This window comes from Rana temporaria, chromosome 11 (assembly GCF_905171775.1).
Source record: "Rana temporaria chromosome 11, aRanTem1.1, whole genome shotgun sequence".
NCBI lineage: Eukaryota > Metazoa > Chordata > Amphibia > Anura > Ranidae > Rana > Rana temporaria.
The window spans coordinates 8571430-8598052 of record NC_053499.1 but is presented as its reverse complement, the minus strand read 5'-3'; the positions used below and the strand labels follow the sequence as shown (position 1 = coordinate 8598052).

Here is a 26623-nt window from a genome sequence, read left to right as displayed (position 1 = left end):
ATTTAGTATTTTATTTTATTTTATTTTTTATTTTATTACTTTATTAACAAAATATACTCAAGTTGTTCTAACCTACTTATTTTATTAATTGATCTTGTATTTTAGTTTTTATTTTAATTTATTTTATTTTATTTTAGTTTTTTTTATTATGAAAAAAATGATCCAGTTGGTTCTACAAGCTATTGTATTAATTGATATATATATTTTTCTTTTTTTTTCAAATTTAGTATTTTATTTTAGTTTAGTTCATTTTGTATTATTTTATTAACAAAAGATACTCACGTTGTTCTAGACTGCTTATTTTAGTAAATGATCTTGTATTTTATTTTTTATTTTAATTTAGTTTATTTTAGTTTTTATTTATTTGTTATTATTATGAGAAGATGATCCAGTTGGTTCTACAAGCTATTATATAAATTGATATATATTTTTTTCTTTATTTAGTATTTTATTTTAGTTTTGTATTATTTTATTAACAAAATATACTCAAGTTGTTCTAGCCTACTTGGTTCTAAAAGCTATGGAATTAGTTGGTATTCCTTTTTTTTTCTCTTTTTAATTTTTTTTTTTATAATTTAGTATTTTATTTTATTTTATTTTTTATTTTATTTTTATTACTTTATTAACAACATATACTCAAGTTGTTCTAGCCTGCTTAGTTTTAAAAGCTATTGAATTAGTTGGTATTGCTTTTTATTTTACTTTTTATTTTTTATAATTTAGTATTTTAGTTTAGTTTAGTTCATTTTGTATTATTTTATTAACAAAAGATACTCAAGTTGTTCTAGCCTGCTTATTTTATTAATTGATCTTCTATTTTAGTTTTTATTTTAATTTAGTTTATTTTATTTTAGTTTTTTTTTATTATGAAAAAATGATCCAGTTGGTTCTACAAGCTATTGTATTAATTGATATATATATTTTTCTATATATTTAAATTTCGTTTATTTTAGTTTTTATTTATTTGTTATTATTATGAAAAGATGATCCAGTTGGTTCTACAGGCTTATTACATTAATTGATATATATATATATTTTTATTTAGTATTTTATTTTATTTTTGTATTATTTTATTAACAAAAGATACTCAAGTTGTTCTAGCCTACTTTGTTCTAAAAGCTATTGAATTAGTTGGCATTCCATTTTTTTTTCTCTTTTTTAATTTTTTTTATTTTTTTATAATTTAGTATTTCATTTTAGTTTATTTTTTAGTTTATTTTTATTACTTTATTAACAACATATACTCAAGTTGTTCTAGCCTGCTTAGTTTTAAAAGCTATTGAATTAGTTGGTATTGCTTTTTTATTTTACTTTTAATTTTTTATAATTAAGCATTTTAATTTTGTTGTTTTATTGTGTCTTATGGATAATTCTACTCTGAATTCTGATTTTTTTTTTCTGGGATTTAGAAAGAAGAGCTTCAAAATCATCAGATCTCAGTCTCTCCACCTCCAGATGCCAACAGTTGACTGGAAGTCTCCTGCCACCATCTCACCCCTGCCATCACCAGTAATTCCCATCCAAACGGATCTACCCATCCCGCAAGGTCCGACACAAACTGTCCAGGTTCCCTATGAAGTTCTGGACTTCCAGCGAGTGACCATTAGTGGAGATTATTGTGCAGGGGTAAGGAAGGCCACTCATCAATGTTCATCTCCAAGGCTTGAAAGCCTCAACAATCTGCATAGCTCCCAACTGTCACTCATTTGGGGGAGGCAGCCCCCTGCCCGCAGACCCCCATAACCATTGGGCAAGGGTTGTGGGGATAAGGCCCTTGTCCCCATCAACATGGGGACATGGAGCTTTGGACCCCAAAGTATCCACCCCATGTTGAGGGAATGGGGCCTGGTACGGCTCGGGGGGGGGGGGCGTTCTCTCATCCCATCCCACCCTCTTTTCCTGCAGCCTGCCAGGTTGCGTGCTCGGATAAGGGTCTGGTATGGATTTTTGGGGGGACCCTAACGTCAAAAATCTTCGATAGGTGCCTTCTGATGCTCTAAACCTGTCTGAGCAACCAGGTAGTCAAAATTTTACCTTTCCCATCCATGGTTACCTCCCCCCCCCCCCCCCCCCGGCCTGTTCACCTACCCATCCCCCCCTCTATCTCTGTCTCAGTGCTCATCCACTGACATAATGACTTACCGCATTGGCCTATATTTCTATTTCATCACTTCAAGTGACCCTATGCAAATTATGGGAACTTGGGGCGCTATGTTTTACCCCCCAGAACTTTGAGGCCTTGTACACACGACCGAACATGTCCGCTGAAACTGGTCCGTCGGACCAGTTTCCGCGGACATGTCCAACCGTGTGTAGGGCCTACCGGACAGTTTTCCGGCCTAGCGGACAGGTTTCCAGTGGACAAAAGTTTCTTAGCATGCTAAGAAACTTGTCCGCTGGAAGCCTGTCCGTCGGACATGTCCGATGGTCAGTACGACTCATCAGACATGTCCGCTGGCCGGAAATCCCGTGCATGCGTCAAAGTGATTTGACGCATGCGTGGAAGCATTGAACTTTCGGGTTCGCGCACGTCGCTGCGTCATCGTCGCCGCCACGTCACCGCGTATTCTGTCCGCAGGGAATTTGGTCTGATGGTGTGTACACACATCAGACCAAAATCACCCAGCAGACATGTCCGATGAAAACGGTTCGCGGACCGTTTTCATCGGACATGTCTGGTTGTGTGTACGAGGCCTCATAGGTGCCTTCTAATGCTCAAAACCTGTCTTGGTGACCAGGCAGTCAATCATTTATGCCTCCATCAGGCCTGTTCGCCTACCCATCCCTCCCCTTCCTTCCCCTCTACCTCAGCTCTCATCCTCTTAGTAAGGTGTAATAGCAGGAAGAGGGACTAAATACCCTCCCAGCAGACAGCACCAGGTGGAGCTGATCACTGGGATCTGCTGGCTGCCGGGAGAAACTCAAACTACAAATTTCCCCTCTAGGAAGCACAGTGGCAACAGCGGGTGATCTAGGTTCTGACACATCCCATTAGACAACAATGGGACTGCCAAAACGGGGGGGTGAGGGGGGCGGGGTTTTATGCAACACCTGTGCATCCCCAAGCAGGTAAAACATGAACGAGGCTTAATGGTGGCAAAAAAAGTTTTGGCGACTATATTCTTATGCCAAGGATCCTGTACCAGAAATAACAGCACCATTTTGCAGGGGGGGGGGGATTGCAATTTGACATTAAAACATTCCAAGGGAAGTTGAACTTTATTCAAATTGCATTGAATCCTCTTCACAGGTGACCGTTGATGATTACGAGCAAGCTGCGATCAAGCTCGCCAAAGCCCTGCTCATACGGGAAAAATACTGCCGGCTGGCGTACCATCGATTCCCCAGGACCACCGCTCAGTATTTGTGTACGGCAACCAATGAAAGCTGGAGGGAGGAAGACGAGGTGTACCCAGGTAGAGACTTTGTTCTATACTTGTACTTGTAGTGTATGATGCAGGTAAGGAAGCCATAAGGCCTTGGTGACCAGCCTGCAGCCCCCGGAGACCCTCCAGACACTAATCTGTGTTTTCTCATTGTCCTGTTCTCTAGCAGTCACCTAATATGTTTTCGGTTTGACTGTCTCCTAAATCATGTCCCCAGTCTCCAGAAACAGCTCTTGTATCATGTCTGCAGTCTCTGACCATATCCTGTATCATGTCCACAATCTCTGACCATCTCTTGTATCATGTCTGCAGTTTCTGACCATCTCTTGTATCATGTCCGCAATCTCTGACCATCTCTTGTATCATGTCTGCAGTTTCTGACCATCTCTTGTATCATGTCTGCAGTCTCTGACCTTCTCCTGTATCATGTCTGCAGTCTCTGACCTTCTCTTGTGTCACATTTGCAGTCTCTAACCTTTTCTTGCATCATGACTGCAGTCTCTGACCTTCTCTTGCATCATATTTGCCATCTCTGACCTTCTTTTGCATCATATCTGCAGTCTCTGACCTTCACTTGCATCATGTTTACTGTCTCTGACCTTCTCTTGTATTATGTCTGCAGTCTCTGATCATCTCTTTTATCATGTCTGCAGTCTCTGACCTTCTCTTGTATAATGCCTGCAGTCTCTGACCTTCTTTATCTTCATGTTTTCAGTCTCTGACCTTCTTTATCTTCATGTTTGCAGTCTCTGACCTTCTCTTGCATCATGTCTGCAGTCTCTGACCTTCTCCTGTATCATGTCTGCAGTCTCTGACCTTCTCTTGTGTCACATTTGCAGTCTCTAACCTTCTCTTGCATCATGACTGCAGTCTCTGACCATCTTTTGCATCATATTTGCCATCTCTGACCTTCTCTTGCATCATATTTGCAGTCTGTGACCTTCATTTTCATCATGTCTGCAGTCTCTGACCTTCACTTGCATCATGTTTACTGTCTCTGACCTTCTCTTGTATTATGTCTGCAGTCTCTGATCATCTATTTTATCATGTCTGCAGTCTCTGACCTTCTCTTGTATAATGCCTGCAGTCTCTGACCTTCTTTATCTTCATGTTTTCAGTCTCTGACCTTCTTTATCTTCATGTTTGCAGTCTCTGACCTTCTCTTGCATCATGTCTGCAGTCTCTGACCTTCTTTATCTTCATGTTTGCAGTCTCTGACCTTCTCTTGCATCATGTTTGCAGTCTCTGACCTTCTCTTGCATCATGTTTGCAGTCTCTCACCTTCTCTTGTATCATGCCTGCAGTCTCTGACCATCTCTTGTATCATGTCTGCAGTCTCTTGCATCATGTTTGCAGTCTCTGACTGTCTCTTGCATCATGTTTGCAGTCTCTGACCTTCTCTTGTGCCATGTTTTCAGTCTCTGACCTTCTCTTGTATAACGTTTGCAGTCTATGACCTTCTCTTGCGCCACGTCTGCAGTCTCTGACCTTCTCTTGTGCCATGGCTGCAGTCTCTGACCATCTTCTGTATTGTGTCCAGTCCACAATCTCTGACCATCTCTTGTATCATGCCCATAGTTTTTGACTTTAGTCTGTTGAGCGTCAGCTGTCTCTGACACTGAATATTCACTTTTATTCAGTTTTATGTGGGACCCTTTAGTGATGTTGAGGGCCACACTTGAGGCCCCCATATCAAGGAAGTTGACCACGCCTGCCATAAGGAGCTCTAGTCTTCAGACTCCAACTGAACCGCACTCTGCGCATGTTGGGCTCATTCATGCCAATGTAGGGATTTGTGTTGCTCACAGTTTAACACATTGCTAACTTATAGCTGGATTCGGGTAGATGGGCGCATCTTTCAGGCGGCATAGCGTATCGTATTTACGCTACGCCGCCTTAAGTCAGAGAGGCAAGTGCTGTATTCACAAAGCACTTGCCTCCTAAGTTACGGCGGCGTAGCGTAAATGGGACCGGCGTAAGCACGCCTAATTCAAATGAGGATGATGGGGGCGTGTTTTATGTAAATGATTGGTGACCCGACGTGATTGATGTTTTTTACGAACGGCGCATGCGCCGTCCGTGGACATATCCCAGTGTGCATTGCTCCAAAGTACGCCGCAAGGACGTATTGGTTTCGACGTGAACGTAAATTACGTCCAGCCCCATTCACGGACGACTTACGCAAACAACGTAAAAATTTCAAATTTCGACGTGGGAACGACGGCCATACTTAACATTGACTAGGCCAGGTATTTGTTCGACTAACTTTACGCCGGGAAAAGCCGTACGTAAACAACGTAAAAAAAAAGCGTCGGGCGCACGTACGTTTCTGAATCGGCGTATCTAGTAATTTACATATTCTACGCCGAACTCAACGGAAGCGCCACCTAGCGGCCAGCCTAAATATTGCACCCTAAGATACGACGGCGTAGGAGACTTACGCTACTCGTATCTTAGCCTAATTCAAGCGTATCTGGTTCCCAGAATACGCTTACATTTACGACGGCGTAGATTCAGAGTTACGACGACGTATCTACTGATACGCCGGCGTAACCCTACGTGAATCTAGCTATTAAAGTGTATCTAAACCCAACAATAAAATGTAACATAATATATTCAAGCTTAGCAGTTCTTGGGTGTGGTGGCTGCATTCATTTTCCTTTTTCGGAATTTAGTCTTAGTCCGTAGGGTTCAATATTGAGTTGGTCCCGCCCTTTGCAGCTATAACAGCTTCACCTCTTCTGGGAAGGCTGTCCACAAGGTTCAGGAGGTCATCCAACATCAGTGGCTGACCTCACCAATGCTCTTCTGGAAGAATGATCAAACATTCCCATAGACGCCCTCCTGAACCTTGTGGACGGTCTTCCCAGAGGAGTTGAAGCTGTTATAGCTGCAAAGGGCGGAGCCAACTCAATATTGAACCCTACGGACTAAGACCGTCAGCGTCATTCTGGAGGTTAATCTTAATCTCTATTGTTACATTTTACGTCTTTTTTGCAGAGTTCAACCCTCCCCCTGTAGAAGAGGATCCATACAGCCTAGAGAACGTCCCGCCAAATCTTAACTACGAGGTGCGAATGAAGGGCGGGATCCTCTACATCTACGACGACAAAGAGAAGGCTGAATCTGATGAGCCCCGCAGTCTGCCATACCCCGACCTGGAGACCTACACGCTGGACCTCAGCCACGTCTTGACGCTCATCGCCGACGGTCCCACGTAAGTTGTGTTAAAGCGTTTGCAACCCCAACGCTTCATATTCCTGGTATGTGGCTGCTGTACCATGTACTTTGTATGAGAAAGTCTCCTGTTCTCTTTGTATCGCTTCCTTTGTGTGAAATCCCCAGACCCTCTGCTTTCCTATTAAAAACTGACCCCGCTAAGCATGAGAACACAGAATGGTCAGTTCTCTAGCTGGGCTGGGAACTCAGTGTACTCTCCTCCAAGGATCAGACTTGCCCTGACATGCCCCTGTTCTGTCAATATCTCAAACCCATCAGAAACACTAACCACATCACATCCGGTTCACTTAACCACTTAAGGACTGCCTCCTGCACATTTACTTCGGCAGAATGGCACGGCTGGGCACAGGCACGTACCTGTACGTTGCCTTTAAGAGCCCAGCCGTGGGTCGCAGGCGCGACCCGGTCCGAAGCTCCGTGACCACGCCCGCGGGACCCGCGGACCCGATCGCTGCCGGTGTCCCGCGATCTGTCACAGGAGCTGAAGAACGGGGAGAGGTGAGTGTAAACACACCTCTCCCGTTCTTCCCTGTGGCAGTAAAACTGATCGTCTGTTCCCTAAAATAAGGAATGACGATCAGTGACGTCACGCCTACAGCCACGCCCCCTACAGTAAGAATCACTCCCTTAGGGCACACTTAACCCCTTAGCGCCACCTAGTGGTTAACCCCTTCCCTGCCATTGTCATTTTCACAGTAATCAGTGCATTTTTATAGCACTTTTCGCTGTGAAAATGACAATGGACCCAAAAATGTGTCAAAATTGTCCGATGTGTCCGCCATAATGTCGCAGTCACGAAAAAAATCGCTGATCGCCGCCATTAGTAGTAAAAAAAAATTAATAATAAAAATGCCATAAAACTATCCCCTATTTTGTAAACGCTATAAACTTTGCGCAAACCAACCGATAAACGCTTATTGCGATTTTTTTTTTACCAACAATAAGTAGAAGAATACGTATCGGCCTTAACTGAGTATAAAATATGTTTTTTTTATATATTTTTGGGGGATATTTATTACAGCAAAAAGTAAAAAATATAGAATTTTTTTCAAAATTGTCGCTCTATTTTTGTTTATAGCGCAAAAAATAAAAACCGCAGAGGTGATCAAATAACACCAAAAGAAAGCTCTATTTGTGGGAAAAAAGGACGCCCATTTTGTTTGGGAGCCACGTCGCACGACCGCGCAATTGTCAGTTAAAGCGACGCAGTGCCGAATCGCAAAAAGGGACAAGGTCCTTAACCTGCATAATGGTCCAGGTCTTAAGTGGTTAAAACCTTCAGTAATCAGAGATTTTGACGAATTGGTGGTTGGACACAAAACACCGACAACCGAATAGAGTCCGGTACAGGAAGACTGAGCTGTTTTGACAGCACAGCGGCTAACGAGGACAAAGTTGTCGCCGCCTCGGAGGAGGCGGCCATTTTTTTGGCTAGTGTCGGAGCGGAGTAAGAATCTCCGCTAATAATATCCAACCACCAATTCGTCAAAAACTCCAATTACTGCTGGTTTTAAATAAACCGGAAGTTAAGCGGTTGGGGTTTCTGACAGGTTGGAGAACTTGACAGCACAGCCATTCACTAGGAAGCTCGGTGTGCTGCTGTTTCTCCTCTCCCCAGATTGTATTCAGCTGAGAATAGAGGGGATGTGATCACTTATTAAAAAAGGTATTTATAATTTTTCTTTTTTATATCTGTGCAAAGATGTTTTTCCTTTCATTTCAATTTTAAACAGAATGGGTTGTTTTACAAGGTGATCGTTTCCAATCACTTTAAGTTATGGATGCATAAGGCTCAATACAAAGCTAGCACGCCAGGATACAAATATTCTCAATAAGTGAGTTATTTTCAGCTGAACTTAGCAAAAATTAGTCACATGGCTAATAATAAATCTCCGTAACCTCGTATAAAGCTTCAAAAATAAAATATGATTTTTCCTTGTCTCCGCCTCCTACTCACCTCCGAGCACTGTCCCTTGGTTCCACCCCTTTTTTGATTATTTTGTGGCACTAACTAATTTGTATGGAATTTGTAAATTATATCAAGAAAAGCAGTAAAATAGATCCCCTGCAGTCATGAACAACGGATCCCCCCCCCAGCAACAATAGATCCCCTGCAACAAAATGCCCCCTGCAATAAAACACAGCAAGAATAGATCCACCGTAACAACAACGGACCCCCCCTGCAACAAAATACCTGTACCTCGCCAGCAACAATAAATAAACCCCAACAACAACAGATCCATATCAGCAGTAATAGACGTCACCTGCAACAATTTACACCCCCCCCACAACAGAAGATCTCCCCCCCCCCCAATGGCAATATGTCCCTCAGCAGCCATCAACAACAGACCCTCTAGCCACCAGCAACAATGGACCCCTCTCTCCAAAGTAGGTCACGCCCAGCAACAATTGACCCCCTTCCAGCAACAAAAGACCTCCCCAGCAGCAATTGACCCCCCCCCCACAACAGTAGAGCTCCCCTCCCCCAATGGCAATATGTCCCTCAGCAGCCATCAACAACAGACCCTCTAGCCACCGGCAACAATGGACCACTCCCTTCAAAGTAGGTCACCCCCAGCAACAATTGACCCCCTTCCAGCAACAATAGATCCCTCACAGCAACAATAGACCTCCCCAGCAGCAATTGACCCCCCCCCCACAACAATAGATCTCCTCTCCCCCAATGGCAATATGTCCCTCAGCAGCCATCAAAAACAGACCCTCTAGCCATCGGCAACAATGGATCCCTCCCTCCAAAGTAGGTCACCCCCAGCAAGAATTAACCCCCTTCCAGCAACAATAGATCCCTCACCAGCAACAATAGACCTCCCCAGCAGCAATTGACCCCCCCCTACAACAGTAGATCTCCTCTCCCCCCAATGGCAATATGTCCCTCAGCAGCCATCAAAAACAGACCCTCTAGCCATCGGCAACATTGGCTCCCTCCCTTCAAAGTAGGTCACCGCCAGCAAGAATTAACCCCCTTCTAGCAACAATAGATCCCTAACCAGCAACAATAGACCTCCCCAGCAGCAATTGACCCCCCCCCCCTCCCCGACAACAGTAGATCTCACCCCAATGATGGCAATATGTCCCTCAGCAGGCATTAACAACAGACCCTCCAGCAACAATTGACACCCCCCCCACAACGGTAGTTCTCCCCCCAATGGCAATAGGTCCCCCAGCAGCCAGCAACAACAGACCCTCCAGTATACCCCAGCACCTCTTGCCATTACATACATTTAGTAGTGGAGGTGCCGGAACTGCGTTTCTCCTCATTCCCGCTGAAGAAAGCCCTGCTTGTGATGTTATTGGAGATTCCTGGTGGATAGAAAGTGATTGAAATAGAGTGAAAGTAATGAGCCCGGGAGGCGATGACAAGCAACGTTCACAAGGACGCAGGCTTGTTGGGTTGTTTACAAGTTTTTGCTGCGCAGCTCAGGGAGAGCAGGCCAAGCAGCAGCTAATAAACTTCTTGGAAGCATCACAGCAGGACAGACTTGGCAGACCTCGTCTCCTGAGTAGAAGTACAGCCAGAACTACATTTTTATTTCCTTGTCGGTCTTGTCCAGTGACCTCACAAGTCCGCTTTGCCCTCTTTTTTCGTCAGTGGAGGACAGATCCAAAATGCTGCAGAGATCACTGCCACTGCAGCAGTCTCCTATAAGTCCAGGGTGGTGGAGTCCTGGCACCCTGGGCTCACAGGAAGGTACTCTGGACGTACTTGAACTTCTATTCTTGGTGGACACCAACCAAGTCTTTAGGGTTGGAGGACTACCATACCACCCAATTATCCTCAATGTGCCCAGGATGATATAGCAAAACACCAGTCTCCTTTGAGTCCAGGGTGCTGGAGCCTTGGCACCCTGGGCTCACAGGAAGCTGTCTGGACGTACTTGAACCCAAACAACTGTATCGGTTAGTGCGTATGTGGTCAGCAGGAGACATGGATTCCTAGCTACATGAGAAAACACAACTTCTATTCTTGGTGGACACCAACCAAGTCTTTAGAGTTGGAGGACTACCATACCAACCAATTATCCTCAATGTGCCCAGGATGATATAGCAAAACACCAGTCTCCTTTGAGTCCAGGGTTCTGGAGCCTTGGCACCTTGGGCTCACAGGAAGCTGTCTGGACGTACTTGAACCCAAACAACTGTATCGGTTAGTGCGTATGTGGTCAGCAGGAGACATGGATTCCTAGCTACATGAGAAAACACAACTTCTATTCTTGGTGGACACCAACCAAGTCTTTAGGGTTGGAGGACTACCATACCAACCAATTATCCTCAATGTGCCCAGGATGGTATAGAAAAACACCAGTCTCCTTTGAGTCCAGGGTGGTGGAGCCTTGGCACCTTGGGCTCACAGGAAGGAACTCTGAACGTACTTGAACCCAAACAACTGTATCGGTTAGTGTGTATGTGGTCAGCAGGAGACATGGATTCTTACCTACATGAGAAAACACAACTTCTATTCTTGGTGGACAACAACCAAGTCTTTAGAGTTGGAGGACTACCATACCAACCAATTATCCTCAATGTGCCCAGGAGGATATAGCAAAACACCAGTCTCCTTTGAGTCCAGGGTGCTGGAGCCTTGGCACCCTGGGCTCACAGGAAGCTGTCTGGACGTACTTGAACCCAAACAACTGTATCAGTTAGTGCGTATGCGGTCAGCAGGAGACCACATCAGAAATAAGAGAGTTTCGCAACTGCAAGCTATGAGTTTTTTTTGTGTGTTTTTTTTTTTTCTTGGTGGTCTTTTGAATTCAAGAAAGGAAAGTGCCGCTCCAGGTGAGCAATCACTACAGTCCAGATGTTCTGGGTGCAAGCCACGGCTCGCTGCCGATGATCAACAGGAAGAGAAGAACGGCTGCACACCAAAGGAAGGTTCCAACGTCTTTATTCCAAAATAGCAAGTTAAAGCCAACAAGAAAAAGGCCCGAACCCAGGAGGTGACGCGTTTCACACTGACCACAGTGCTTCTTCAAACCACACTTCTTTTGCCTACGCTTTGGCTTTGTCTGAATGAATCCAGGTCAGTTGGCTTTTCCTTGTAGCTGTGGTCCAACATAACCGTTAATCTAGCTACTGATCTTTGCACTCTTTCTGGTCCCAGAATACCCAGAATACCCCAAATTTCCATATATTCTAAAATAGAAACAGCCATATGACCTTCTAATTCACCTTCAAAAAGGGGAACCATGGCCAAGCAGAAAAACCATCAATTTTTACAAGACATTGTTTTTCATCACATCTATATACAATTTATAGACATTTTTCGACCCTTATATAGAACTTATTAGATCAGTCTTTGTTCCTGAAGGGGAATAGAAATACTGTCTTTGCATACATGATCTAGGTCAGTTTGGTTAGATGCCGAATAATTTGCCAGAACTCTCCCACATGGATTCCTAGCTACGTGAATAACACAACTTCTATTCTTGGTGGACACCAACCAAGTCTTTAGGGTTGAACGTGAAAGACTACCATACCAACCAATTATCCTTAAAGCGGGGGTTCACCCTATTAAAAAAAAAAAAAAAAAAAAATTTTATTCTAGCATACAATTCGGCATCGTAGCGCGAGCTACAGTATGCCGGTCTTACATTTTTTATCCCCGTACTCACTGTGCTATTGTACATTGAAGATTCCGGGGAATGGGCGTTCCTATGGTGAGAGAAGGTGATTGACGGCCGGCCCTGGCACGTCACGCTTCTCCGGAAATAGCCGAAATAGGCTTGGCTCTTCACGGCGCCTGCGCATAGCCTGTGCGCAGGCGCCGTGAAGAGCCGAGACCTACTCCGGCTGTCTTCGGGGAGCGTGACGTGCCAGAGCCGGCCGTCAATCATCCTCCCTCTCCATAGGCACGCCCATTCCCCGCGGGAGTCGGAATCTTCAATGTGCAATAGCACAGTGAGTACGGGGATAAAAAATGTAAGACCGGCATACTGTAGCTCGCGCTACGATGCCGAATGTAATGCTAGAATGATGTGAAGGAGGGTGAACCACCGCTTTAATGTGCCCAGGATGATATAGCAAAACACCAGTCTCCTTTGAGTCCAGGGTGCTGGAGCCTTGGCACCCTGGGCTCACAGGAAGGTACTCTGGACGTACTTGAACCCAAACAACTGTATCGGTTAGTGGGTATGTGGTCAGCAGGAGACCACATCAGAGATTAGGAGAGTTTAACAACTGCATGCTTTTTTTTGTGTTTTTTTTTCTTGGTGGTCTTTTGAATTCAAGAAAGGAAAGCGCCGCTCAATAGGAAACCATTGATTTTGAATAGGAACAGAAAAACGCGGCTGAAAACTAGCGCAAAACGCGGGAAAAATTGCGGTAAAAACACAGTTTTTTTTTCCTGGCGTCTGTACTAGCTTTACAGCCCGTTTTTTAAAACGTCCATGGAAATGAAGCCTAATTTGCCAGAATGTTTTAATAAGGAACTCTCCCACATAGATTCCTAGCTACATGAAGAAACTCCTTCTATTATTGGTGGACACCAACCAAGTCTTTAGCGTTGGAGGACTGCCATACCAACCAATTATCCTCAATGTTCCCAGGATGATATAGGAAAACACCACGATGAATGATTTTCTAATCCGAGTTCTTTGCTGACGGCCATCGTAACTTGTATAATGACATAGACAAAGAGGAGACTGTCCCGACAAGTTTCTCATAAAGCTTTTTTTGTTTGGGAGGAGAATGGCTTGCTCTTGGCAAGGCAGCTGGCCGGGAGCCTGGAACCCTTGATCCACCCCTTGGCACATTATTACGACAGGCTTGAGTAACTTTTTATAAACTCATCAGGGATCCAGCCTCAGCTGCTTCTGTAGTCTTCACAGTCGTAAAAGTTTAACCAACTGGTTTGTCTGGTTCGGTCAGGAACAAAATGGAAGAATGGCAGGTGACCTCATTTTCTTCTGCAATCCCTGGCCTCGCAACTAAACAATCATGACTTCCCAACATATTATCAGGGATCGAAAGTGAATAGCAAAGGAACACGTGGGGACTCTAGGGAACAGTGTATTTTTTTAAACAAAAATGTTATATTATATAAATGAAATTAGGAGTACATGAGTACAATTTGAGTTCTTAAAATAGGTTTGGATGGGCACCACCAGCTTTTTTATATTTATATGAGATTTTTCTGTGTTTCTACTCCTCCTATAAGGCCAGAATGAAAGTTTCACTTTTACAGATGGACACCTCAGTCATTTATCCTACTTCCATGGAGAATAGACAGGTGCAATTAGTTAGTTACGAATCGAAATTGTGATGAATTCGGAATTCGGAGATTCGGATGTATCCGACTTTCCAAATCACAATAGTAACAAATTTCACTAATCTAAAAAAAATTATAACAAAGTGAAATAACACAACAAATGATCTGAATTTGAAAAGGAAACATATTACAATAAATATAGTAAGCTAGAAAGGTGAAATAAGATGATGATTCCTACTAATGCCCTGTACACACGATCTGAATTTCTGATGGAAAAAGTCAGACTGACTTTTTCCATCGCAAATTCTAACCGTGTGTATGCCCTACCCTCATCTCCCTGCAGGGTCGGTTGACCCCCGAGGTCCTAACTAGCTACTCAAACCACATGGATTCTTATACTGTTCTAAAAGCCAAGCTAAGCATATTTACATTTAGAATAGCTCCAAGAAAGGTGATGTTACTGTCATAAACGTAACACCCACTTGTGTCAATTGCGTAACATTACTCCACCCATTGTCTTGACGTAGAACTTTAAGAATAGATGTAACCTACACAGCAAATGACCTTTCTCTTCGTCTCAGCAACCTTCAAAATTACCATGTTTAAATATTGATTCTCAGAAACTTTTATCACATAAAATAGTAATAAATTCAAAATCTAACAGGTGGGAACAAAAGGCAGTTTTTTATGACACTGCTCCTTGGGGGACGTCTCTCTCCTCGTCGTGGAGCAAGCCTGTGTTGAATGTGCTATTCACCCTGCCTTAGGTGTCAAGGAGGGAGACATTTGAAAGAGAACGTGACAAAGAATGAGTTCCTCTGTGTATGAGGTGCTTCAAACCAGCTCTGATTGTTGTAATAACTTTATTCTGATAACTTGGTCCAACCCAAGTCAACACTGTACACACATGCTCTTGTATCTGATGTTTTATTAAATTGTCTCCCCCACAGAAAGACCTACTGTCACCGTAGGTTGAACTTCCTGGGCTCCAAGTTTAAACTCCATGAGATGTTGAACGAAATGTCAGAACTGAAGGAGCTGAAAAGTGTGCCCCACCGTGATTTTTATAACGTCAGGAAGGTTCGTACCCTGTGCAGGGGCTTAACTAAATTCCTTGGGTACAAGCCAGGGTTCACTTATTAAATCAATTAAATCAATTATTTTATCCTCATAAATAGGACCTCAATGTATGAAGGAGTGTGTGCAGCCAGAATAGTTGCTGTGGATAAGCAGATGGGTGTTGTGATGGAGGACCATTGTCTGGTTATGTAGAAAGTTCCAGACAAATCTTGATTAGAACTAAAGTAAAGCTGTCTAAAAATATTAGATGGGACTAGCTATGCATTAATGACCTAGATGTTGGGTAGCTGCAGTGTGGTGCAGTGGCAGTAAATGCACAAAGGCCTGGGATGCAGTAACAGATGTATTGAAGAACTTGCAAAACAGTACAACAGCCCGACAGGGGAGCTCACAAGATCAGGAACCTACAGTTTTTGTCGTGGAGAGTCAGTGGTGATAGGCCCGAAACCGAAGACAGAGCTTGCCAAGGGGGTGGAATGCAACTTGGCCGGTCCAACCCAGAAGGGAGCTTGCTGTCGTGTAGATGTAGGCCCTGAGCTTTCTCTACTCCTAAAGAACCTCTCATTGCTGCTAGTGCTGTTCCCGGCAGATGGGTATGCTCTCCCTACACTAGCCACTTTGCAAATGCGCATCAAAACTTGGGGCAGGGACTTAAAAAGACTCGGCATGGCCCAAGATGGCCACCTAGATGCAGCTTAGCCAACTGGAACACAGCTCCAGGGCATTGAGGGAACTCTAGAGAAACTAAAGTTGCTTTGACTTCCCCTCCAGATACAGAACCGCTCGGAACAAGCGCCACCTACGGTGGAGAAAAAAGACTGCAGCTGCCTACATAGACTCTAAATTACCTCTTCATAAAAAGGTTTTCATTCAAACATTTATGTTTGCATTGGATGGACTTGCGTGTTTTCACCTTTGGAGGAGGAGGAGGGGGGAGGGGGGATATGATAGCTACAGATCTGTTGCTGATGAAACAATATATATTGGTTCAATGCCATTCTGATAGACCTTTGTTGCCCTGGTCCTGGAACATCAGCCAGGTCATGGAAGAGCCTACAAACATGCAAATGTTACCTAATCCAAACATAAATGGCAAATATTATCCAATATACTGTATGTAGTCACTAGGGTTGTTCCGATACCGATACTAGTATTGGTATCGGGACCGATACTAAGCATTTCCCTGAGTACTTGTACTCGGGGTAAATGCTCCGATACTTTACCCGAAACCTGATTTTCCCTGTATCCTCCTCCAGTTCCCCCATCCGTTCTGCATTCCGTGCCGCTGTTGTCCCCCACTGTCCCGCTGCTCTCCCCCTCCGTGCCGCTGCTCACCCCCTCCATGCCGCTGCTGCCCCATTCCGTGCCGCTGTTGTCCCCCACTGTCCCGCTGCTCTCCCCCTCCGTGCTGCTGCTCTCCCCCTCCGTGCCTCTGCTGTCCCATTCCGTGCCGCTGCTGTCCCCCTCCGTGCCGCTGCTGTCCTCCTTCATGCTCCGCTGTCCCCCTCCATGCTCCGTGTCCCCCCTCCGTGGTGTCACTCTCCATGTCCTTCTCCTCCACCCCCTCTGTCAGGATGGAGAGCGGCGGTAGGAGCCGCTGAACCCGGCTCCTACCTTTTCTGAATGAACGGTCAGTGATCACTGACTCTGTTCATTCATATAACTGAAACATCGTAACCTGTGTTTACAATGTTTCAGTTTATGAATGGATAGGAGCCTCTGTCTTCTCTCCATTCATTTTCAGTGCAGCTGAGAAAGGGACTATCCTTAGTCCCTTTCTCTGTCTCAAAGGGAGATATCAGAGGTCTGTTAAGACCCCTGATATCTCACCAAAGCTCCCCCCAACAGAAAAAAAAAATTGCAATAAATAATTAAAAAATTAAAATGTAAATAATAATAATAATAAAAAAACACATGAACACTACCCCCCCCCCCCCTAAAAAAAAAAATAGTAAAAAATAAAAATTGTGGGAAAAAAAAAAAAAAAGTATCGGTATTCGGTATCGGCGAGTACTTCAAAAAAAGTATCGGTACTTGTACTCGGTCTCAAAAAAGTGGTATCGGGACAACCCTAGTAGTCACCTTTATTATTTTCAATGGACTGTAGTTAGTGAGCTTCAATGTTCTTCTATGTACTGTATGCAGTCACCTTCAATGTTCTCCAATGTACTGTATGCAGTCACCTTCAATATTTTCCAATGTACAGTAAGTAGTCACCTTCAATGTTCTTCAATGTACGGTATGTAGCCGCCATCAATGACCCCCTAGTTTTGTCTAACACAGGTGGACACTCATATCCACGCTGCAGCCTGTATGAACCAAAAGCATCTCCTGCGCTTCATCAAACACACATATCGCACAGAACCCGAGCGGGTAGTGGCTGAGAAGAATGGGCAGAAGATGACCCTGAAGGAGCTATTTGAGAGCCTTCACATGGATCCATATGACCTCACTGTTGACTCTCTGGATGTGCATGCGGTAAGACATATATTTTTTTTTTACTCCCTTATAGGCAAAGCAACAGCCATAAAAGAGCAAGTCACGTCACCCTAACTGCATGTAGTCTTAAGTTCTTGTGGTCTGAAGTGTGGGAACAAGTCGTGTCCCAAGTAGTAGTTGTATTTATAGAGGCGTCTGTTTCTTATCCTTCTACAGTTAACATTCTCTCTACTGACAATTTCCTGTGAACAGTGTATTGGCGTTTTGAATTTCCGCTCCGGCTCTCGTATTATAGCTTATGTCGTCTGGCAGTTGTACACAGTCATGATTTATGGCCTATAGGTACCCAGGGACGTCATCAGGGTGGTACAGGCAGTACACCTGTAAGGGGTCCGTAGGTCCCAAGGGGCCCGGAGGCCCCCAGGGCACCAGATGGCAACCCCCCTTTTTTTTATTTTTTATTTTTATGAAAAAAAAAAAAAAAAAAATTATTTTATTTTTTATTAAAGGGCCAATTTCTTTTAGGTCCGGAGGTCCCCGGATGACCCGGATGACAATCCCCCTTTTTTTTTAAAAAAAAGAAAATCATTTTTTTATATATTTTTATTTATTTATTTATTTATATATATTATATATATATATATATATATATATATATATATATATATATATATATATATATTTATATATATATAATATAAAAAATATTATTATTATTATTATTATTAAAGGGCCCCAGATGACTACCCCCCTTTTTTATATATATTTTTCTTTATTTCTTCTATTTTTGTAAAGGCCCCCCCCGCTTCTCAATTTCAGGCAGCGTAATTCTTTTGTGGATCTGCCCCTCTGTGTTTACTTATCTCATTCTATCACATATAACCCAAAAAAAAAAGGATTATTACCCTCTAAGCATCTTGCCCTTTTTAAGACATAATTTTAAAAGACTCACAAATTTGAGTTTTTCTTTGCAGGGACGTCAGACATTTCATCGTTTTGACAAGTTCAACGCCAAATACAACCCTGTGGGGGCCAGCGAGCTGCGTGATTTGTATCTGAAGACAGAGAACTACATAGAGGGGGAGTATTTTGCCCGAATTATCAAGGTAAGGATACGAGAAGGAACTTGTGTCCATAAAATAATGAGGTCTTGTAAGGTAGTAATATAGTATATACAATTTTAAGGTCATATATCTTTAAAAAAAAAAAAAAACTATACCAACACATTATAACCATCTTTTTATTTTAGATTTAGGTTACAAAAAACATTTTCAGGTGAGAAATGTAAAATATAAAAGATACAAACATTGATTAGCTATAACATTATGACCCACCCACCACCACCATAACCCATCAGAGCATTGAGCTCCACCAGACTTCTGAAGGTATATTGAAGTATCTTGCACCAGGCTTTGAGTAGCAGATCCTTTAGGTCCTGTAAGTTGGGAGGTGGGGCCTCCGTGGATCAGACTTGTTTTTCCAGCACATCCCACAGATACTCAAATGGATTGAGATCTGGAGGCCAAGTAAATACCTTGGACTTGTGTTTATCAAAACATTCTTGAATTCCACAGACCAGGCCGCCTTCTTCCATTACTCTGTGGTCCAGTTCTGATTCTCACATGCCCATTGCAGACGTGTTTGGCTGTGGACACTGATAACCTCCATCAATGATCCTTCCCTCCCCACCTCCATCAATGATCCTTCCCTCCCCACCTCCATCAATGATCCTTCCCTCCCCACCTCCATCAATGATCCTTCCCTCCCCACCTCCATCAATGATCCTTCCCTCCCCCACCTCCATCAATGATCCTTTCCTCCCCACCTCCATCAATGATCCTTCCCTCCCCACCTCCATCAATGATCCTTCCCTCCCCACCTCCATCAATGATCCTTCCCTCCCCCCACCTCCATCAATGATCCTTCCCTCCCCCACCTCCATCAATTAGCCTTCCCTCCCCACCTTCATCAATGATCCTTCCCTCCCCCACCTCCATCAATGATCCTTTCCTCCCCACCTCCATCAATGATCCTTCCCTCCCCACCTCCATCAATGATCCTTCCCTCCCCCCACCTCCATCAATGATCCTTCCCTCCCCCCACCTCCATCAATTAGCCTTCCCTCCCTACCACCATCAATGATCCTTCCCTGGTCCCCAACTCCATCAATGATCCTTCCCTCCCCCCACCTCTGTCAATTAGCCTTCCCTCCCCACCGCCATCAATGAGTCTTCCCACCCCACCTCCATAAATGAGCCTCCCCTCCCCACCTCAACCAATGAGCCTACGTTTTACATTTATTCCAAATAGAGTGAATCTGGAAAATAGCGTATTATGGCCACTAGATGAAGCTGTGGATTATGAGTATTTATTACGATCATCAGCGCCATCTAGTGGCCATAATGCAGTGTTTTTCTCATTTTACTCTGTTCTGTATGAATGAAAAACATTTGATCTGGAAAAAAAAAAGCAGTGAACATGCAGAACATGTAGCTTCACTGGACAATGGACATATAGTTCTTCAAATGTTCTTCCAGCCTCTTAATGATTGCATTTGTTGTTTTGAGAAACCAGTATGAAGGAAAAGTAATAAAAAAAAAACATGAGTGGGTTTAATGATGATTTTTTATTTTTATTTGCCTTCAGGAAGTGGGCCAGGAGTTGGAGGAAAGCAAGTACCAGTTTACAGAGCCGCGGTTATCCATCTACGGCCGCTCCCCTGATGAATGGAACTCGCTGGCCCGCTGGTTCATCCAACACAAAGTGTACTCGCCCAACATGCGATGGATGATCCAGGTGCCCCGTATCTTGTAAGTCCATCTGGGAACTTTCTGTGTGCCTCTCCTATGATTGGGGGAAATGGGGGAGGGGGGGGGAGAGAAGGCGCTTCCTAAAGGGCCCCCCTATACAATCATATCGTTCATCCAGAAGTCGTCTTTTAGCATCTTTATATACATGATTGCAACGGCTACCCAGGTAGTGAGAGGGTATCAGCCGTTGGAGACGTCCTTTTCCCTGGCAAATTGCTGTATGCAAGTAAAACCGGTATCATCCCATCCACAATATCCAGAGAGAGAGAGTCAGGCTCAGCTGTAAAAGGAGCAGAATAATAGTCCCATAGCATCCCCTTTCAAGAACGAGACGAGGCTGCGTTTTGAAGGGCCAAAAAAGACAGAATTTTTAATGGTACATTCACCTAGCTTATATGTGGTTACAAGCTGTTACAGGAACAATGAAACTCTCCGCCCCCCCCTCCTCACACAGTGAGGGGGGCTTCAATACAGATACTTTAAAATAATGACATCTCCTTGAATTAATCACTTAATCAGTATCTAGACGTTTCGGCCCCGAGACCCATTTAACATGACCTGATCAGACACATTCCTTTCTCAATAGAATTCAATTAACCTTTAGAACAATACACACTCACAGATAATCCCATCAGCATACACCTGACAGGAGACTGTTAACTACACAAAGGAGAGTCAATTAGCTGAAGAAAGGGGGACATTAGAATTTAGGAGTGAAAGAGTCACTCTACAATTAACCCTTTGTAGGCCTCACTGCATGAGGATTATAGATGTCCAGGCAGAATACATAGTTCCGTTACAATGATATTTTATGATAATATTATTATACACTCTTTACACCCAGCATCCCCAAACTCCCTCTTTTACCATAGCACATGCTGTGCATGATGTTTTATCATCATCTTACTCCATGTCCCTCCTATGCATTCACCCTTTACACCCAACGCCCCCCTAATCCAATAGCTCCCATTTATCCCTGATTTCGAGGGACTGTCCCTGACTGTCCCTCTGTCTCCTCATTTGTCCCTCAGTTTGGTCTGATCTATACAACTGTATATAAAATGCACTTTTTATCTATCAAAAAGTGTTTCCCAGCGCTAAACATTTCATCTGATTTCAAAATTGCTGCATTTGTAAATTCCAAAATCCAATATAAAGGAATAGTAGTGGTAAAAAAAGCACTTGTGGGTTTTACCAATCATGTTTTTTTTGTACAATTCTCCTTTAAGGGGGCGTGGTAAGGGGTGTGTCCTATGCCTGCATACTTTTTCTGATGGTGTCCCTCATTTCCATCTCAAAAAGATGGGAGGTGTGCTAATCCATGCGCCCGGCACCTGATCTACATGCAGGGCGCCGGACACATGGATTCCAATGTTTTTTATTTTTTCTGAAGCACATGAATACAACCTGAGGCTCTAATTGGCTTCAAAAAGGGGTGGGCTTGGGGCACAGAGCACTGAGCCCGGAGCCCACCCAGTTGGCTTCCCGTTTCATCTCCCGGCCAATCAGGAAGCGAGTCCTAAAAACCGATTAGCCGTGAGTCCTAAGTCCTGTTTGGCCGGGAGAAGAAGCAACTGCTGGGACTCGGGGGTAAGCCGCCAAAGCCATGACCTGGATCGGGTAAGTGCGGGGCTGGTGGGAGAGCCTGGTGAGCGACAGGGTGGGGTGGGGTGGGGGATGTCAGGCTGGCTAGGAGGGGGGTGTCTGGCTGGCTGGGAGGGGGGTGGCTGGCTGGCTGGGGGCCATGGGCCGCCACCCCAAGAAAATTGAGCACCAGCCACCACTAGACGGTATGACCTTGTATGGATGAACGTATGGCCGTAACATGGATGGATGTGCTGTATAACTTTCATGGAAGGTATGGCCATGTATGGATAGATGACTGTATGTGGATGTATGACTGTATATTTATTGATGTATGACTGTATATAGATGCTATGACCTTGTATCTCCTTTGTGTCTTGCAGTGATATCTTCAGTTCGAAGAAAATCCTTCCCAACTTTGGTAAAATGTTGGAAAATATTTTCCTCCCTTTGTTTGAGGCCACAATCAATCCCTCCGACCACAAGGAGCTTTACCTCTTCCTAAACTATGTAAGTAAGGGGGAACCCTAACACATCTACAGCTTTCCTATTGAGGGGGGAAGTCTACTTCTACTGAGGGGGGTCATTTTAAGGGGTAACCTCTATTCAACAATGAGGGAAACTTGTAAGGGGGGAACCCTACCTCTAATTGGGAGGGAGGGTAGCTTCTGGGAAGGTGCAGCGGCAGTAACACATGTGTCTCATGTGGTGCCAGCATCCAATCGGATAGCTTCCCCAGTGACCCAGGAAACCATAGACTTCCTCTCCCTCTGCAATGCCGCTGTGGTTGAGTGCCACCTGCAGTACAGAAAGTAGACTGCATCTTTTAAAGGGTGAACTCTATTCTACTATAGGAGGAATTTCTAAGAGGGGATTTCTACTTCTACTGAGGTGGGAACTTCTAAGGTGAGAAATCTGTTTCTGTTGAGGTGGGAACTTCTAAGGTGAGAGCTCTACTTTTATGCAGGAGTGAACTTCTAAGAGGTGAACCCTATTCTACTGTTGGGGGTACTTCTAAGAGTGTATCCCTATTTCTACTGAGGTGGGACCGTCTAAGGGGATAACTTTACTTTTTTGGAGAAGGAACTTCTAAGATGGGAACTCTACTTCTACTGAGGTGGGAACTTCTAAGAGGAGATCTCTGCTTCTACTGAGGTGGAAACATCTAAAGGGAGAACTCTACTTCTACTAAGGTGGGAACTTCTAAGGTGAGAACTCTACTACTGAGGAGGGAATTTCTAAGAAGAGATTTTTACTTCTGCTGAGGGAACTTCTAAGGTGAGAACTTTACTTCTTTGGAGGTGGAATTTCTAAGAGGTGAACTTTATTATATTGTGGGGGGTAATTCTAAGAGGAGATCTCTACTTCTACTGAGGTGGGAATGAGAACTTTACTTCTTTGGAGGAGGAGCTTCTAAGATGGGGACTCTACTTCTATGGAGAAAGGAACTTCTAAGAGGAGATCTCTACTTCTACTGAGGTGGGGACTTCTTAGGCGAGAACTCTACTTCTATGGAGTTAGGACTTCTAAGAGGTAAACTCTATTCTACTGTGGGGGGTACCTCTAAGTGTATCCCTACTTCTACTGAGGTAGAAACGTCTAAGGGGAGAACTCAACTTCTTTGGAGAGGTAACTTTTAAGATGGGAACTCTACTTTTACTGATGTGGGACCTTCTAAGGTCAAAACTCTTCTACTGAGGTGGGAACTTCTAAAACGAGAACTCTGCAACTGAGGGGGGAACTTCTAAGGGGAGAACTCTACTTCTACTGAGGTGGGGACTTCAAAGATGGCAACTCTTCTTCTATGGAGAAGAGGAACTTCTAAGAGGAGATCTCTACTTCTACTGAGGTTGGAACTTCTAAGGAGAGAACTCTACTTCTATGGAGTTGGGACTTCTAAGAGGTGAACTCTATTCTAATGTGGGGGGTACCTCTAAGTGTATCCCTACTTCTACTGAGGTAGAAACGTCTAAGGGGAGAACTGTACTTCTTTGGAGAGGGAACTTTTAAGATGGGAACTCTACTTTTATTGATGTGGGAACTTCTAAAGTCAAAACTCTTCTTCTACTGAGGTGAGAACTTCTAAGGTGAGAACTTTGCTACTGCGGGGGGAAATTCTGAAGGGATTACTCTACTTCTACTGTGGTGGGAACTTCTAAGAGGAGAACTCTACTTTTATGGAGTGGGGACTTCAAAGATGGCAACTCTTCTTCTATGGAAAAAGGGAACTTCTAAGAGGAGATCTCTACTTCTACTGAGGTTGAGAGGAGAGAACTCTACTTCTATTGAGTGGAGACTTCAAAGATGGGAGCTCTTCTTCTATGGAGAAGATGAACTTCTAAGCAGAGATCTATACTTCTACTGAGGTGGGAACTTCTAAGGGGAGAACTCTACTTCTATGGAGTGGGTATTTCAAAGATGGGAACTCTTCTATGGAGAGGAGGAACTTCTAAGAGGAGATCTCTACTTCTACTGAGGTGGGAACTTCTAAAAGGAGAGCTCTACTTCTACTGAGGTGGGAACTTCTAAGGGGAGAACTCTACTTCTATGGAGTGGGGACTTCAAAAATGGGAACTCTTCTATGGAGAGGAGGAACTTCTAAGAGGAGATCTCTACTTCTACTGAGGTGGGAACTTCTAAGGGGAGAACTCTACTTCTACTGAGGTGGGAACTTCTAAGGGGAGAACTCTACTTCTATGGAGTGGGGACTTCAAAGATGGGAACTCTTCTATGGAGAGGAGGAACTTCTAAGAGGAGATCTCTACTTCTACTGAGGTGGGAACTTCTAAAAGGAGAGCTCTACTTCTACTGAGGTGGGAACTTCTAAGGGGAGAGAACTCTACTTCTATGGAGTGGGGACTTCAAAGATCGGAACTCTTCTTCTATGGAGAGAAGGAACTTCTAAGAGGAGATCTCTACTTCTACTGAGGTGGGAACTTCTAAGGGGAGAACTCTACTTCTATGGAGTGGAGACTTCAAAGATGTCAACTCTTCTTCTATGGAGAGGAGGAACTTCTAAGAGGAGATATCTACTTCTACTGAGGTTGGAACTTCTAAGGGGAGAACTCTACTTCTATGGAGTGGGGACTTCAAAGATGGGAACTCTTCTTCTATGGAGAGGAGGAACTTCTAAGAGGAGATCTCTATTCCTACTGAGGTGGGAACGTCTAGGAGGAGAACTCTACTTCTATGGAGGTGGGGGATTTCCAAGGGGGAATTCTATTTTATAATGGGGGAATCTCCCAAGAGGGAACCCTACTTCTTCCTAAACTGTGTCATTAGGGGGGACACTGCATCTGATTTGATGTAGGGATACTCTGCCTCTTTAACTCTCATTAAAGAGGAACATTACCTCTTTCACAGCAGCATTAGTAAAAGATCTCTATTTCTTCTTTAACTGTTTCAGTAGGGGGGGGAAATGTAACGCATCTACAGCAATGTCAGAAAAAGGGAAACTCTAATGCCGCGTACACACGGTCGGAATTTCCAACAACAAATGTTCGATGGGAGCTTTTTGTCGGAAATTCCAACCGTGTGTAGGCTCCATCGGACATTTGCTGTCGGAATTTCAGACAACAAAAATTTGAGAGCTGGTTCTCAAATTTTCCATCAAGAACAGTTCTTGTCGGAAATTCCAATCGTCTGTATGCAATTCCGACGCGCAAAAAAAAACATGCATGCTCAGAATCAAGCAGAAGAGCCGAACTGCCTATTGAAGTTCACTGATCTCGGCTCTTCATACGTCTTGTACGTCACCACGTTCTTGACGGCCGGAATTTTGTGTGACCGTGTGTATGCAACACAAGTTTGAGCCAACATTCCGTCGGATTTTCCGATCGTGTGTACGCGGCATAACTCTTCTTCAACCAAATCGATAGGGGAAAAATACGCCATCCACAGTTGCATGAGTAAAATGTGAACCCTATGTCTTTCTCAACTGTTTAAGTAAGGGAAGAAAACTAACCTTTCTACAGGTACTTCAACAAGAATCCTACCTCTTCCTCTTTTGCTGAGTTAGTAAAGTAGGATTCTACTTCTTTCTATAAAATAAGAGTGATACTTATGACAATATATCAGGATGTTCTAACAAAGGAGTTTATATTGTAACCAAAATTGCTTCTCAATGCAGACTACTATACAGAGGACACAAACTGTAACCTAATGAGATGTTTCTGTTCTAGGTGACGGGATTTGACAGTGTGGATGATGAGTCCAAATACAATGAACATATGTTCTCTTACAAGAGCCCCACCCCCGACCTGTGGACACAAGAGCAAAACCCACCATACAGCTACTACTTGTATTATATGTATGCCAACATTATGATCCTCAACAACCTGCGCAAGTGAGTGTCAGTTCCCCGTATATCACTGATTATTGTAAATTTAAGGGATTCTGTCCAAGCAAAATATTAGGATCGACTTCGAAATGCTCAGATGGATAATGTAATAGACCAAGTGCAACTCATAGTAAAATGAGTTGCACTTGGTCTATTACATTATCCCCAAGAAAAAGTGACTTAGTCATTAGTTACCCATGACACGTGTCTAGTGACGTTACACGTGGGGGAGAAGCCAAATGACGGGATTGACGGATCCTATGTCCGTATGAGGAGACCATCAACCTGAGCGGCTTTTTAGGAGTGATATTGGTGATATTGGTGTCCTTTTTTCCTGGGGATTCGTGAGTTTGCAATTGTTACCAGCTGTAGCCTGTTGTATTCGTGGTTCAGCAGTATTGCACCATGAGTCTTTGTTTTTTCTCGCTGTCTTGTATGAGCTGTGCTGCATAGAGGATCTGACATCTGTGCATGTGAAAGTTACCAGAATCACAGAAGGTTAATTCCACAGAGAAAT

General features: G+C 43.8%; 1 protein-coding gene and 1 long non-coding RNA gene across 5 annotated transcripts in view; both read left to right on the top strand.

Moving 5' to 3' along the window:
• AMPD3 (adenosine monophosphate deaminase 3) overlaps positions 1-26623 on the top strand; it is a 61038-nt gene that overhangs the window by 28144 nt on the left and 6271 nt on the right. For all 4 annotated transcript variants that reach the window (XM_040327971.1, XM_040327972.1, XM_040327973.1 and 1 more), the window contains exons 3-11: positions 1410-1626; positions 3251-3416; positions 6387-6603; positions 14805-14934; positions 17218-17412; positions 18348-18479; positions 20020-20183; positions 22151-22277; positions 25949-26112. In XM_040327971.1, the coding sequence (XP_040183905.1) occupies positions 1410-1626; positions 3251-3416; positions 6387-6603; positions 14805-14934; positions 17218-17412; positions 18348-18479; positions 20020-20183; positions 22151-22277; positions 25949-26112 (1512 nt within the window). The remainder of the gene's footprint in view (positions 1-1409; positions 1627-3250; positions 3417-6386; positions 6604-14804; positions 14935-17217; positions 17413-18347; positions 18480-20019; positions 20184-22150; positions 22278-25948; positions 26113-26623) is intronic.
• On the top strand, positions 22284-24883 carry LOC120917001. The gene is made up of 2 exons (XR_005744157.1): positions 22284-24393; positions 24432-24883. It is a non-coding gene; the product is annotated as an uncharacterized LOC120917001 (long non-coding RNA).